Below are 16,846 nucleotides of genomic sequence, written 5' to 3'. Positions count from 1 at the left end.
TGCTCAAGAGAGAAAAGTTATAGAGAGTTTCCTTGTGAGAGAAATAGTGAGCCAATTTGTGAGAGTTTTCCTTACAAAATGAGAGATACATTGTAGTGAGATTCACTTAAGGGTGAAGTTGTTGTATTCTCATTATTATTATAGTGGAAGTTTAAGAGGCCTAAGGGTCCCATGGTTTTTACTTTCTCACATTAAAAAAGTATTCCACGCTAAAATTTCGTGTCATTAAACTTATATTTCACGTTTCCGCTACTGCCTATTTTGAGTTCACGGAGGAGGGAAATTATGGAGGTCATTTCCCAACAGTGGTATCAGATCACTGTTTGAGCTTTGGGATACTACAGTGTTGTACTCATAATACAGTTCTTAGTATGCTATGTGGTTGCAAAATTGTTTGATCTTCCACATTAGAAAAGAACTATTATTGTTGGAATTAAATTGCAATATTGTGAAAGTGTGTCTTGGTAAGTTTTGGCTAAGGAAAGACTTGTTATTTAAGTGTGTCAATATTGACCCGCCTCTCTTTCTTTAGAACTTTCTGGTTGCACTATTCATAAACCACGGTGACTTTTTCAATGTACGACACTATTTACAAAATCTCCTAGTTGAAGGAACTATTTTCCAGTGTTCTCAAGATGGAGGGTTCTACCAGTCATGATGGAGATTTGTTCAAGCTGAGTGTTGATAGTTATACCTATTAGAAGCCGATGATGGAAGACCATTTATATTGCAAAGATTTGCATGAGCCAATCTCCTAAATGGATAAGCTAGAGGGGAAGGCAGTTGCCATGAGCAAAAAATACATTGATAGGAGTTTATTCGAGCATGAGTCAACTTATACTAATGCGTATGAGTTATGGATCAAACTTGAATCCCTGATTCAAAAGAAGACGCCGAGAAACAAAGCCCACCTTATCAGACAACTGGTGAAATTTGAGTACTCAAACGGCCAAAACATGATCAAGCATTTGAATACCTCCAATGGTATTGTGAATCAACTAACGAAATCTTACATGAAGAAAGATGATGAGTTGCAAACTCTTATAATCCTAAGTTATCTACCTGAGAGTTGGGACACCCTATTTATCAATCTTAATAACTCTACTTCATATGGAAAACTTGTCAGGGATTCTGTTACAGATTCCTTTCTAAATAAAGAGTCAAAATGGAGGGAAAGAGGCTTCAACAACCAGTTTGAAGCCACAAATGTTGATAACAGAGGAAGAAGTAAGAATCGTGAAAGAAGAGGTCGTGGGAGATCACAAGCTAGATTCAGGTCTCACACAAGACTAAATTGTTATTATAGCGGCTAACCATGACATAAAAGACCTGAGTGCAGATTTTTAAAGAGAGAACAACTGATTGGAACAATCCATCCATATTCGATAAACCTAAAGAAGAATAAGGAAGATGGAAGCACAACTGTAGTAGCCTTAAACAACGAGAATATTTTTCTTATTGGAGATGACAATTATCTAAATGTTGCATTTGATGACTACACTTGGATAGTTGACACAAGAGCATCTTTCCACGTTACTCCTCATGAAGAATTATTCTCATCGTACCAAAGAGGAGATTTTTGTACAGTGAAGATAGGAAACCACGTCACAATCAATATTGTTGGTTTTTGGTGAAGCAACTCTGATTAGAGAGAATGGCAATAAGATCGTTTTGAATGAAGTAAGATATGTACCAAAAATGTGTCTAAACCTTATCTTAGTAGGAAAGTTGGATGATCTAGGGATGATGAACCAGTTCAACGATGGTAGATGAAAGATTAGCAAAAGGAGCATGACACTTACTCATTGAAAAAAGGAAGGCTCAATATACATCATGCAAGGAAAGATAAACACGGGAGAGACTAAGGTTTCTCGAGACGCAACCAAAGAATTGTGGCACAAACGACTTGGCCACATGAGGAAGAAAGGTTTAGAAATTCTAGCTAAAGATAATATTTCAAACATTAAGGGACAACCACTTAAATCTTGTGAATATTGTCTAGCAGGAAAACAACACATAGTATCTTTCAAAGATCAGATGATACAAGAAGACGAAAGAAAATCCTAGATCTTGTTACCTCGAATGTTTGCTCCACATCTGAAAAGTATCTTGGTGGCGCACAATACTTTGTTACATTTGTTGACGATCACTCCAGAAAGTTGTGTGTGTATCCATTGAAGAAGAAAGATCAAGTTCTATAAGATTTCAAGGAGTTTCACGCCTCTGTAGAACAAGCATTTGGAAGAAAGTTGAAATGCTTAAGAAGTGATAATAGAGGTTAATACCTAGGTCCGTTTGAATCATATTGTAAAGCTCATGGGATAAGACATGAGAAGACACCTCCGAATACTCCACAAATGAATGGAATAGATGAAAAGATAAACAGAATGATTATAGAGAAATTCAGAAGCATGTTTTCTTATGCAAAACTTCCCAAATCATTTTGGGGTGAAGTCGTGAGAGTTGCGGTTGATTTGATAAACTTTTCTCTTTCAAGACTGTTAAATGGAGAGATACCGGGTGAAGTATGTTATGGAAAGAAAGCCTCCTACAGTCAATTAAGATTATTCAGGTTTAGGGAATTTGTCCATATTCCCAAAGATGAAAGATCAAAACTCAACACTAAGACGACTGAGTGCATATACCTTGGTTCACCAAGAGATGAACTTGGCTTCCGATTATGGGATCCTGCAAATAGGAAGATTGTTCGAAGCAGAGATTTGGTATTTTATGAAGATCAAACAATCCATGATATTCAATCTAAGAATCCAAAGACCATTTTGGGACAAAAATCAAGGGGAGAGATTTGTCAACGAGATATTAAACCTGATCAGACAGCACAACCCTATCATATGGGGCAACCTGACCAAATAAAATAAGGTCCAAAAATACAGGGAGAGCAAATGATAGAGACTGATCAGAGGGACCAAGAACCTTAAGTGAGAAGATCCATGCGTATAATACAACCATCAAGAATATATTCCCTAAATAAGTATGTCACTCTCAATGATGAAGGAGAACCTCAAAGCTTCATGGAAGCCATTGAGACAGATGACAAAGACAAATGGATCCAAGCCATGCAAGAATAATTACAGTCATTGAAGGAGAACCATACGCATGACTTGGTGAAATTACAAGAGGGAAGAAAGGCTTTTAAAAAAATGTTGGTGTTTAAACTCAAGTCTAAAGAGAACAACCAAAACCCCAGATATAAAGCTGAATTATTGTGAAAGGGTTCCACCAAAAGAAAGGCATAAAATTTGAAGAGATATTCTCACAAGTGATAAAGATGACATCCTTAAAAGAAATCATTGGTCTAGCTACAACACTAGACTTGGAGATAGATCAACTTGATATTAAAACAAAATTCTTACATGGAGACTTCGAGGAAGAAATATACTTAGAGAAACCCGAAGGATTTGCAGAACCAGGCCAAGAACACCTTGTGTGTCGTTTGAAGAAAAGTCTATATGGATTAAAGCAAGCTCCAAGGAAATGGTATTAGAAGTTTGAAATCTTCATGACCCAACATAAATATGAAAAGACATCCACAGACCACCGTGTGTTTGTGAAAAATATAATAATGATGAATTCATCATACTTTTGTTGTATATTGATTATGGGCTTATTGTTAGGAAAGACAAGACAAAGATATTTGTTTTAAATAATCCATTGAGCAAATCTTTATCCATGAAAGATTTAGGTGCAGTAAAGTAGATTCTTGGAATGAATATCACTCGAGATCGTCCCAAAAGAATGTTGTGGATGTCACAAGAAGATTATATCAAGAAAGTCCTTGAGAGGTTCAACATGCATAATGTTAAACCTGTGCATGTTCCACTACCTGGTCATTTGAAACTCAGTAAGACACAATGTCCAAGCAATGAAGAAGAAAAAGAAGAAATGAGTAAGGTGCCCTATTCTTCAGTTGTGGGTAGCCTTATGTATGCAATGATTTGCACAAGAACATACATTTCTTATGTTGTAGGAGTTGTGAGTAGATTCAAGTCGAATCCAGGAAAGGAGCATTGGAATGTTGTGAAATGGATGTTAAAGTATCTAAGAGGAACTGCCAAACAATGTTTCTGCTTCGGCAATGAAAAATAATTACTCACTGGGCATGTAGATGCAGATATGGCAACAGATGTAGATTCAAGAAAAATTTAATTCCAAGAATTTGATTACTTTTTAGGGGGAGCTATCTCGTGGCAATCACTATTACAAAAGTGCATTGCTTTGAGTACCATTGAAGTTGAATACATCAAAATCATTTAAGGTTTTAAGGAGATCCTGTGGATGAAGAAGTACCTACAAGAGTTGGGCCATGATCAAGAAAGTTATGTTCTCTATTGCGATAGTCATGGCGCAACTTATCTTAGCAAGAACTCAACATACCATTCAAGGTCAAAACACATTGACATGAGGTATCATTGGATTTGTGATGTGTTGGAGAGTAAATTAATGAAAGTAGAGAAAGTTCATACTAATAAAAATGGGGCAGACGCGTTGATAAAACCTCTAACAAAATAGAAGATAGAGTTTCGCAAATAAGTTGTTGGATGGGAAACAACCCAAAACTAATTAAGGTCATTCCGCTATTGGTGGAGGGAGATAAATGCGGGTTCCAACCATTTCCACATGGCTAACATACATTTGCCAAAATGGAAGGTTGCATGTGATTACAAGTAGCAAGGTGTATGGTTACACATGGTGTAATGCCTGAGTAACACTTGTTATGTTGCATGCTTTGCAAGGGACACTTGGTGCTTTGCATGAAAACCAAAGGACAAGTGTCTTTAGACATGTAAGGAATCTTTTGCTTGCTTCTCCTATAAATAGTACCATGAGCAAGCATTCATACACAACCACAAGATAAGAACAACAAGAAGCAAGAGAGAAAAGTGATCCTTATAAAGAGTTTGCATGTGAGAGAAATAGTGGGCCAATTTATGCGAGTTTTCCTTACATTGAGAGAAACATTGTAGTGAGATAATCTTAAGGGTGAATTTTTTGTATTCTCATTATCATTATATTGTAAGTTTAAGAGGCCTAAGGGTCCTGTGATTTTTCCTTTCTCACATTAAGAAAGTATTCCACGCTAAAATTCTGTGTCATTAAACTTATATTTCACGTTTCCGCTAGTGCCTATATTGAGTTCACAGAGGAGAGAAATTATGGAGGTCATTTTTCAATATGATTTTTGAGGTTTGATGTCGTTCATTCAAGAATTAGAAATAAACCATTGTGGAAGCTTTCAACTTTCAATTCCTTCTAGTGATATTTAGTCTGAAATTTCCTATTAAAAAATTTGGGAATTAAGGTTATGTTTTCTTTTTCTTTTAACATGGATGGGTGGAGGAATTTGGTATGAAAATATGAAAGAATATGGGTATCTAAACAAATATGAGTATAGAATGTTTAATAGGAGTTTATAAATACAAGTTTTTTTATAGAAAACAATCTCATTCGTTAGATGAAAAAGAGAGAGTACAAACATAGAGAAAAAAATGTGTTAGGGCATTTCTCATCCACACATTAACAACAATAATAATTAAGACTAATAAGATATGAACATGAAAAGGCTTTGAGAGGTTAGAAACCAAAAGGAAGGTACCAACCCAAAACTTTAATCCAATCAACCAAGTAAAGTTCTTCAGCAAGAGACTAGTGAGTTTTGGAACCCCAATCTTCAAATCTATCAAGTTACGGATCATATCTTTAGCTTTGACACTAGCTTTATCACGCTCAAATCGATTATTCAGGTTCACAATATTGATTAGTCTCACAAATTATGGATGAAACAATTGTTGACTAAAAAGAAGAGTTTGATTTGCCGCATCCCTAGTAAGATCCTTACTCAAAAATACATTTCCTTCATCCAAGCTTATTTGAGGCATTTCATCAAATACCTTGAGTACAAACTTAAGACAACCTAAGCCTAATAACAACACACCAAAAAAAAAAAACAAACCAAGCAAGAAAAAATAGAACCCACAACAAAAAAAGCACAATAAAATAAACTATTACATTAACACACACGTAAACTTCAGACTTCCTTATCTTCTGGTGGTAGCGGCTCTAGTGGGGGTCGTTTTCCATGTCGATACCACTCTAGGTCATCAGTTGGTGGAGGTGATATTGGGATTGCAAACGATTGATGGTTGATGGTGGAGAGGAGGAGGAGCTTGATGGAGGTTGGAGGAAGAAACATGTATGGATCTAACATGGATGAAGGTTTCAAATGAATGAAAAGGGAGGAGGGAAAACTTATAGTGGGGGAGGAACCTCCATTGAAGAGGAGATGACAACCATAATGGTGGTGAATAGCTTCGATGAGGGAGGACGAACCCCTATAAGAGGAGAGATGACACCCATAAAAAGAGGAAACCCTAAGTTTAGAGAGAGGAGAGAGCTTCTCTCTAAACATTTTTCTTCTTTTTTTATAAATACAAGTTATTGAAAATGAAGGAAGAAAGAAATTTTAGTTGATATTAGAGACAAAGTTTCAACATTAGGAAGAAATTGGTTATAGGTGAATGAAAGAGAGAAAAAGATTTTTTCTTTACCCACCTCCCTATGGGGGTCACCCCAGCGAAAGTCCCATTTTACCCCGCTTCGGAAATGCATTTCCGAAATATTTTTTTTTCTAAATTTTTCCAGACTTCGGAAGTGAATTTCCGAAAAAATCCCAAAAATTGGGATTTTGAATAATTCGGAGATGCATCTCCGAAACAACAAAAAAAATCTAAAAAAATCCCAAAAATTAATTTTAGGATATTAATTAATTCAATTATCATAAATTTGATATAATTTATGAGTAATGAATAATAATAATTATATATTTTGATATAATTTATGAGTTATGAATAATAATTATTATATATTTCTATTTTGATTCATATTTTAAAATTTAAAATAATTTTAATTAAGAAAATTAAAATAATTTCACTTACAAAATGAGTTATAACTTTTTATTTATATATTTATATGTTTATAATAATTATTATATATTTATATATTTACAAAAATAATTAAAAAAATGAGTGTTTTAATTTATATATTTATATATTTATATAATAATTATAATAATTATTATATATTTATAAAAATTATTATATATTTATATAATAATTATTATATATTAATTATAAATATATTTATACATTTATATAATAATTTTAAAAATTAAAACAATGAGTGTTTTAATTTATAATATATATATATATATATATATATATATTATATTTATATTTATATATTATATTTAATTTTAAATAATTCAAAATTTACTTAAGAAATTAAGATGTTTTTTATTTATATAAGTTAGTAAAATAATTTTTAACTTTAAAATTGTTTAGGAAATTTTATACCTGTTAATTGTATTGATTCACCTTGATTTTATACCTATTAATTGTATTGATATTTTAATTTTTTAATAATTATTGAATTCAATTTGGTCTTGGAATATTTCGGAAGTATATATCCGAAGACACCCCCTCCCAAAAAAAATTCGGAAGTGTATATCCAAAGACACCCCCCTCCCAAAAAAAGGTGTTTTCGGAAATGCATTTCCGAAAACCCAAAAAAGGGGTGTTTTCGGAAATGCATCTCCGAAAACACCTTTTTTTCGTATTTTCAGAAGTGCATTTCCGAAATAAGACAAATTTTGAAAAAAAATAAGCGTTTCGGAAATGCATTTTCGAAGTGAGGGTATTTTGGGTTTTTCACCAGAGGTGGCCAAGAAAAGAGGGAGGTGGGTAAAGAAATTTTCGAGAAAAATTGGTTTATTAGTAATTTCAATTTTAATTTAATTTGCAATTTAGTAATATCTATTATCAATTTTTTAAATATAAATTTAAATTAAAAATAATATAAATGGAAAGAAAAAAAACAAGTCCATGTCATTTTAATTATGCCAGCTATTTCAAGCAAACACTACATCAGTATTTTTTTTAAGATAAAAAATAGGAGAGAGTGTAAAAATTATTTAAAAATAAAATGTTAAGACTAATTTCATAAACAGACTCAAATAGAGGGATAGTTAAATTATAATCAAGACTAGTTTTTTTAAATTGTTTTTAAATTTTTACATGTACTAAATAGTTTGTTACAAAAGTATTTTTTTAATTTTAGAAATCACAATTTTCTTATACATAAAATTATATGAAATTGATACTCATCGTTAAAAACTCACTCATACAATCTCGTTATGTTTAGAGTTTAAACTTTAAACTCAGTTGATAATAATCAACTTAATAAAATTAATTCACAATATAAAAATACTATTTTGTCCCTAATACAAATTATATAAAATATGGAAATACCCTTTTATTTTTTACTAAAGAAATATATTTCTCGCTCTCTCCTCTAATAATATTTACATTTATAAAGAATAATATATATTTTATTTTTTTTTATCTGTTGTGTCCATCAAACATTAAACAAGATAAAAAGTTGTCCAAGACCTATACTGTATTGCTGTGTCCAATACTTATTTTTTTACGAATCAAACGCATCCTTAATGTCACTTTTCACAAGCTTCATATTTTATTAAAAAAAAAAACCCAAAGATTTTATAATTCAATATATAAAAATGTAAAATATAGACTATCTGCTTATCATAAGTTTTATAATATGAGATGTTTAAAGTGTGAATATACAATTATAAATATTTTTTAAGAAATAATAATAATTTTAAATAAATTTTATAGTTTTAGCTTTAAGTAAATCTATTATTTAGATTATTAACACTTATATTGCAACATCATTTTATTTGTTGTGTTCTTGTTGTTGTTTCAGCACCAACACCAACACTAACACCCTCTGCCATAGCTGCACCAGCTCCTGTTCCAGTTGTTTTTACTGGTATGTACTTTTCCCTTCTATTGAGTTAGAATTAGTTTTCATACCTACTCATATATTAAATAAAAGTACTAGATTGTAACGAGATTTAAAATTTTTTTAAAAAAGTTTATAGGAGCTTTTTATCTTTTATCAAAAGTAAGTTTTTTAATCTTAATTAAATAATTAGTTACTACATTCAAAAACTTTATTAATAGTTAATTAGAAGTTTCAAAAAATAAAATATCATCAATAAATATTTTACTTGTTGAAGTATGCTTTAAAACTTTAAGAAATAAAGAAAATACAAATATGTTTCGAATGGTAGAAACTAGAAATCAGTTTGAAAGTCCACAGAGGCACATTGGAGTCGGTGCGGCAGATTTGATCATTGGAGTTGGAGGTGACGGTGGCTGACGGGTCGACAACAACATCGGTCGAGTCAATTCTGTCGGACGATTTGGGTCTTTCGAATATCGAATCTTGTCCAAGAAGTTTTCGTGTATAATAGTTGGTTGTTTCAGTTAGTGGATTAGTTTCTTAATGGATTATGTTTTTGACCCATTAATTATATGTTTGGTTTCATCAATTATAAATATGTATCTCCACCATTCTTGTCTTCACAATCACAACCTTCAAAACTTTAGTTGCTATTCCATGGGCATTGCGAGCCTTTGACACTAGGTACATGTTCTATTATGTTTTAGGCATTTTCCTAAGTGTTGCTGTCTTCGTCCTTTAAGTAGCATTCCTCCCGAGTAACCACCTTTACTAACGAAGATTCTAGCCTTTGGGCGAGAGACTCGTTAAAGTGCCCTCATTTGAGACCATTCTGGATCACCCCCACAAATATTTCTTAGTTTGGATGGATGACTCTTATTGTAGCTTTATTGAAATGGGAGAGATATTCCCTTGGTGACTCTAAGGGACCTTTCAAATGTTAAACATACTGGTGGTGGACATCTTCTTGTGTCAACTGGTTGCGAACTAGTGCACAAGTTTATACACCAACTCTTAATAGCTGGCGATTAAAACTCAGTTAGGCCCGTGTAATATCGCAAGGCCGCATATTTGAAAGCGCTAGACAATATCTTAGATTTCGTGAACTCGGGAGCTCCGATGATGGCCATTCTTGTTTTGTTGGAGGCGACATGCTCATAAGGATCACTACACCCATTGGACTTCGCCAAGGAGGGAGGCTGGAACCCTTCGGGGACAAACTCTTCCCATATTCCGTTTAAAAGTGGTTAAGGGCCCACCATTTCTATCTCCTCTGTGGGGGTAGCCTCATGTTGGCATTGTTGGATGTTACGGACATTATTCTCTAAACTTTGATTTTGATGGCGCGGTTTGTCTATGGTAGTGCACATTTCTGCCAGGGCATTTGAATTACTATTATATTGGTGTCCTCCAGTGTTCGGGATTATGCACTCTTAGAAACCTTGATTAGGAACAATTAGGTCTAGGAGTGGAGGTTTTGGTGAGTATCTAATCGGTGACGGTAACGAAAGGTGTAGCCCAGGTTATTCTTATCAGGCCCCCTGATGGGCGCCACTATACTTGTCGAAAAGTACAGAATTTGTGGCATCCATATTCTAATAGAGGTAGCCATAGGCCTTAGCGGTTTTCTCTGGATTAAGGCTGGCTCACGGCGGTGATAAACCCTGATCGATGGTCTTTTGGCTATGGAGAGAGCAAGCTCACATGAGGTTAGGAGCTCTATATTTTGAGTGATATTTTGCTTGTATTTGAGTTCTCTTCGTATTTATAGGGGCCATAGGCCTAGATTTTAGGGAACTCCTAAGAAGTAGTAACCACTCCCTCTTAACTGGAGGAGATGTTGGCAACCTATTTCCAATGGAGTTATGGACATGACTTTGCACATGCAATTATGGGTTGTACATACATTATTATCTATTTTTCCCATTAGAGAGAGCTCCCATGCTACGTGAAGGTTATACTCCATGCGACGCTTCATGGCGACGGACACCTGGTGAGAGACATATGTCACCCCATTCGGGAGCCCTCACAAATATATGACTACAACTTTTTATATATAAATATATATATATATATATATATATATATATATAGAGAGAGAGAGAGAGAGAGAGAGAGAGAGAGGGGGAGAGAGAGAGTTTTAGAGATTGTGTAACACTTGAGTACAAAATAGAGTTTGTTCTTAGGAATTTGAATGACTATTTTATTTTAACTCATTTGTAGTCTTTTGTAACAACTTTGAAAGTATTGTGAATCAGAGAGTCGCTCTCTCCTCTAGAGTAGATCGTTTGGTCAAACTAAATAAACAAGCTATTTTGTTTCTTGTCTTATTGCATAGAGAGTTATTTTTACGGAAGGCCATTTATTTTTGTTGTCATTGTTAAGTGTCCCCAAACATAAAATTTCTAATTGTGATTGAACCTTTCAAATTCACATCAAATGGCCTCGGCATGGGCAAAAAGGATATTATTTACAAGCGAGCACCATGGGTTCTAAATGGTAGATTAAGAATATTTTTAGAGACTATGATTTTAGGGGTTGGAAAGTGAATATGAAATCAGTGTAAACTCAATAGAGATGTTTTGAAACATTAAAGGGTAAGGCATCAATGAATGCACTCCTAACATAAACAAAAAAGACCAGTTGATAAGGACAAAAGTGTCATTATCTTGTGCTTCATGGATAAAGATCTAAGGGAAGTCTCTGAGGTGAATGTTCTTACTTCAATATGGGAAAAAATTGAATCATTTTATGTGACCAAGTCTTTGAGTCACTCAACAACTCTACTCATTCCGAATGGAAAAGAGCAAATTTATAGTTGAGCAGTTCACACAATTTCACAAGATCATTGATGATCTGAAGAATATAGATGTGAAGATGGAAATGAAGACAAGGTTGTACTCTTGTTGAGCTGATTACCCATATCCTTCTAGAACTTTATAGATGTTCTTCTTAATTTTAAAAAAGATAATATTAATTTAGATGAAGTCTAGACGACTTTGAGATCCAAAGAATTTTCATATGTGAAAGATTTCAAGATTGATAATAGTGGTGAAATATTGAGTGTCTCAAGCGGGGGAAGAAAATGTATATGGGTGTCCAAAACAAAAGGTTTGAAAAGGCAAAGTTAAAATGTTTTATTTTTAGAAACCCGATAAATTCAAGAGCGATTGTCCCGAGATGGGGGACAATGAAGATTCTATTTAGATTTTTGTCGGCTCATGTGAGGATAGTTATGAGAGTGTTGGTACAATAGTAGTATTGAGTTTAAAGACGAAAGCGATTTTGATCATGGACTCAGGTTGCTCATATCACATGTGTCTGAAATAATACTTTGAGACATTGAAGTTGGAGGAATGTTGAGTAATTCCCTTTGGTGAAAATAAGGCTTGCAATGGTCTTGGTATTAGTACAATTGTACTTAAAATGTTCAATCATGTAAGTTTCTTCTCCAGTATGTGAGGTGTGTTCCAAAGCTAAAGCAAAAAATGGTTATCCATATGCTTGTTTGATGATCTAGGATATTGCACTAGAGTTGAACAAGGGGTGTTGAAGATATCACATGGTGAAGTGATTATAGCTAAATGGTATAAAATATATGGTTTAAATATTTTAGAAAGTTTCAATGTTGAAGTTCATTTATCATCAGCTAATAAATACTTTCATGAAAAAACAAGTTATCGGATTTAAGGCCAAGGCATGGAGGATGTTTTAGAGCACTTTAATGAATTTTGCAAAAGACAAGGGATAAAAACACATTTTACCAATGAGTTTTTGTTGAGTGTATAGGGTAAGGCTAATGCCAAAGTAGCTTACTTAATCACCAGGTATTCACATACAAAAATATACTTCCAAACACTTATGAAGGTTTGGATTAGGAAGATTGTAACATACTCTATTTCGAAGGTCGTCAAAAATGTTCTTATTGATTAAATCAAGCCAATTCAGTTTGATGCTAAATTTGTGGATTGTATCTCCAATGGCTATCCAAGAAGTATGAAGGGTTATGAGATGTTTGAAGTGGAACCTAGAGGATAAAAGTACATTAATCGATGATGTAAAACTTTTAAAAACTACGGCGGAGAAGATTCAGTTTGAGGTGATGTTTCCTACTATGTATACTTGTAGTTGAGAGGGAACAATTGCACAGGCCTTTGATTATCATTTGAATTGTGATAAGGTAAAGAGGGAGATTGTATCATCTCAAAGAGATGGTTATGCACCCCTTGGTTGTTATGTTTTGAATGTGATTGAAGGATTGCAAAACTCAAAAACAGAGACCTTTAAAGATGCATTCTAAATTAGTTGGAGTTCAAGATGGTTGAAGAACCATAGTTGTGGGCTTTTTAGACTACTAAAGTTAAAAAAAAGTTGGTTGGGAGAAAATGGATGCAAGCGAAAAGATCAAGGTTCAAGTGAGGATTGAACTTGATAAAATTGTTCAATAGAGGTGAACTTGGCAGAGAGGAGCAAATTGGTCAATGAGTAAATTGACATCACTACGATTTTAAGTTAAGGTGGTGATTGTTGAAGTATGCCCTAAAACTTTATCTAACAAGGAGAAAGGAAACTCGTCATTTTGATATTGCAAAACCTAGTGATAGTCTTACCTTCATAACCTTCACAAGCTCCGTAACATTAGAGTGGAAGACAGAGAAGGGTTTGAGAATCCTAGTGATAATCTTAGAGAGGAAAGGGTAAATTCCTAAGAGTGTGTTTTTGGAATCTAGGAAATCCTTGGAGATATCTAAGGGGGATTTGAAATCACGTCTAAATACATTGAGTTTGTATGATTCATATATAGAGATTCAGAGAAGTTGAGTAACACTTGGATAGAAAATAAGGTTTGTTATTGGGAATATGGGTAACTATTTTCTTGTAACTCATTGGTAATCTTTTGTAACAACTTCTGAAAATATAATGAATCGGGGAGCTTTTCTCTCTCCTATAGAGTAGATCATTCTATCAAATTGGATAAACAAGTTATATGACTTATTGTCTTTTATCTTCTTCTTGCAAATTAAATTGATGTCTTATTACATAAAAAATTATTTGTGTTAAAACCATTTATTTTAGTTGTTATTGTTCTTTGTCTTATCAAATTTTATGGTGATTGAACCTTTAATTTCACAACATCACCGATGAAAGAAAATTAAAAATATAATATGAGCTAATATACTTAAGAAATTATAGAAATACTATTACAATTAGAATATTCACGACTATTGCAACATTTTTTTTTAATTTTCTTTGTGTCTATGTTCCAGCACCAACACCAACCCCATCTAGTGCTGCTTCACCAACACCTACTTTATTTCCAGCTTCTGGTATGTACTTCTCCATTTTGATTATTCAAATTTAGGGGAGTTTATTTTAATTTTGTTTTAAAGTGATTTTTATATTATTTTATAATTTTGGTAAAAAAAAAAACTATAGAAAGAAACTTCAAATATTTTAGTTTAAATTTATAAAAGTTTTTATCTTAAGAGAGAGTTTTCATCTTAAAAATATATCTTGTCGATGAAAAAATAAATTAGAAATTCGAAAAAGAAATCTAGAGAAACTAGTTTCAACTAATGAAAAAACTTTTTAGTTAGAATATTCAAGTTATTACGAGATTATTTTATTTATTTTAGCCTATCTATAAAATTATTTACACAAGAGCAACTTATTTTGCTCTTGATACTTATTATTGCAGGTGGTCACTCTAATTGGAAAAAGAAAGTCATTATAGGTAAGTATATCAGTTTTCTTTTATACTTTGTTTCTATGTCAATTTTATGGTTTCTTTATCAAACTTTAAACTTTACCTTTGATTTGATATACTTGCAAAGAAAGAAAAACTATATATACATAATCAATTAACAGAATAAAAAATGAAAAATAGAATTGTCTTGCCTCAAGCCTTTTACGTACCAGTCCTAATTTCTGTGGGATTTGAGCTATGAAGTATAACTTTATTCTTTCGAAAGTATACTATTTTTGTGGAAATCATGCAAGAATCTCATAAAATCACCTTTAAATACATCCTAAAACTCTTTCAAGAACACAAAGTTTACATCATCGAACCCTAGACATTTATAACTAGCACATCCCCCCACTTCATTTCTCATTTCCATTTTAACAAATTAACTCACCAAAAAACTAACTTCTTATGTGTTATTTATTGAAATTGAAATTTTGCAAGTTAGGTCTAAGAGTCCTAGTAGAAGTAAACTTATTTGCAAGTGGTATGTAGTAGGTTCAAACTTGCGCCCTTCCAGTCGAATGTCTCTGCAATATTTACCAACTAAGTTGACTTAACATAATCGCCTTCATCCTTTTCTAACGTAAAATGATGAGTTATATTTATGCATGCCTTTGATGATATTGTAAGCAAATTTTAACCAAGAATTCAAAGGAAAAAACACAACAAATGTTTTATTTATATATTTTATTTCTTTCATCTGCCCATAATAAACTAATTTTTCTTATGAAACAACAGGTCTTTGTGCAGCAATGGCATTTTTGTTGTTGTGTATCATGGTTTGTTATTTCAGAGGAAATTCATTAATACAACAGATAAAATATCAGTTTGGGAAAAAGAATGATAAAGATATAGAAGCATTTTTAAAAGATCATGGAGCACTATTGCAGAAAAGGTATAAATTTTCAGACATAAAGAAAATTACAAACTCTTTCAAGGTTAAACTTGGTCAAGGGGGTTTTGGTGTTGTGTACAAAGGAAAATTATTCAATGGATGTCTTGTTGCAGTGAAAATATTGAATGCGTCCAAAGAAAATGGTGAAGATTTTATCAATGAGGTTGCTAGTATTACTAGAACTTCACATGTTAATATTGTCACTCTTCTAGGATTTTGTGTTGAACGCAACAAAAAAGCTCTCATATATGAATTCATGCCCAACGGTTCTCTTGACAAATTTATTTACAATAAGGGACCTGAAACTATTGCATCTTTAAGCTGGAATGATTTGTATCAAATTTCGAAAGGGATAGCCCGTGGACTAGAATACTTGCATAGAGGATGTACCACTCGAATTTTACATTTTGACATAAAACCACATAACATTCTTTTAGATGAAAACTTTTGTCCGAAGATTTCAGATTTTGGACTAGCAAAACTCTGTCTTAGAAAAGAGAGCATTATTTCGATGTCAAATCAAAGAGGAACAATGGGATATGTAGCTCCGGAAGTGTGGAATAGGCATTTTGGAGGAGTTTCACACAAGTCTGATGTGTATAGTTATGGAATGATGTTGTTGGAAATGGTCGGAGGGAGGAAAAATGTTAATGCTGATGCAAGTAACACAAGTGAGATATACTTTCCTCATTGGGTATACAGTAGACTTGAGCTTGGTAGTGATTTGAGACCTGATGGGGTAATGGATACTGAAGAAGATGAGATTGCAAGAAGAATGACCATTGTAGGTTTGTGGTGCATTCAAACATTTCCTAGTGATAGACCTACAATGAGTAAAGTGATTGAAATGTTAGAAGTTAACATGAGTTCATTGGAAATACCACCAAAACCATTGCTTTCTTCTCCTACTAGATCAATATCAAAGTCTTCTTCGTCTTAAAATTTGAGAGTAAGTATAATTGTGATATATTTTTTAATTAAGTGGATGATATATTTAAATGAAGATGACCTCAACGCTATTAATCATATAGTTAAGTGATTGAGTCTCAATGTCGAATTGTTTTTATATTTATGCAAAGTTAAGAATAATTTGTCATGTAAACCATAAATGTTATAAATTTATCATATTATATTTCTTAGAAGTTGGTTGTTGCATATGCTACAAATGAAAACAAATTTTACAAAAATATATTTTTATACTAACTAGTAAGATATGATCAAGGTCTATAATTAATATTTTATAAAAATATAATGTGTAATAGTAAAAATAATATCTACATGCTCCGTAGTAATGACAACTAAATTTTAATTTACACACACATGTAATAATAGTAGCTAAACTAAAATATTATAAATAAACAAAT

The 16,846-nt window shown here is 32.7% G+C and overlaps 1 protein-coding gene across 1 annotated transcript; it reads left to right on the top strand.

The window, feature by feature from the left end:
• The first annotated feature begins 758 nt into the window (after positions 1-758).
• Positions 759-16,422, top strand: LOC131635400 (PR5-like receptor kinase). Its single transcript, XM_058906021.1, has 5 exons — positions 759-1,227; positions 8,800-8,865; positions 14,109-14,168; positions 14,540-14,575; positions 15,326-16,422. The coding sequence occupies exons 1-5, from the start codon at positions 759-761 to the stop codon at positions 16,420-16,422; spliced, it is 1,728 nt and encodes a 575-aa protein (XP_058762004.1).
• The last annotated feature ends 424 nt before the right edge of the window (positions 16,423-16,846 follow it).

The sequence above is a fragment of the Vicia villosa genome, unplaced genomic scaffold, assembly GCF_029867415.1.
Source record: "Vicia villosa cultivar HV-30 ecotype Madison, WI unplaced genomic scaffold, Vvil1.0 ctg.001478F_1_1, whole genome shotgun sequence".
Classification (NCBI taxonomy): domain Eukaryota; kingdom Viridiplantae; phylum Streptophyta; class Magnoliopsida; order Fabales; family Fabaceae; genus Vicia; species Vicia villosa.
Note: the sequence above shows the minus strand (reverse complement) of the source record. Positions and strands in the feature narration are given on the sequence as shown.

Coding starts and splice junctions, on each gene's coding strand:
- LOC131635400 (XM_058906021.1), top strand. CDS start 759: ATGGATAAGCTAGAGGGGAAGGCAGTTGCCATGAGCAAAAAATACATT. Junction 8,866..14,108: donor TGTTCCAGTTGTTTTTACTG/GTATGTACTTTT, acceptor TCTATGTTCCAG/CACCAACACCAACCCCATCT. Junction 14,169..14,539: donor TACTTTATTTCCAGCTTCTG/GTATGTACTTCT, acceptor TTATTATTGCAG/GTGGTCACTCTAATTGGAAA.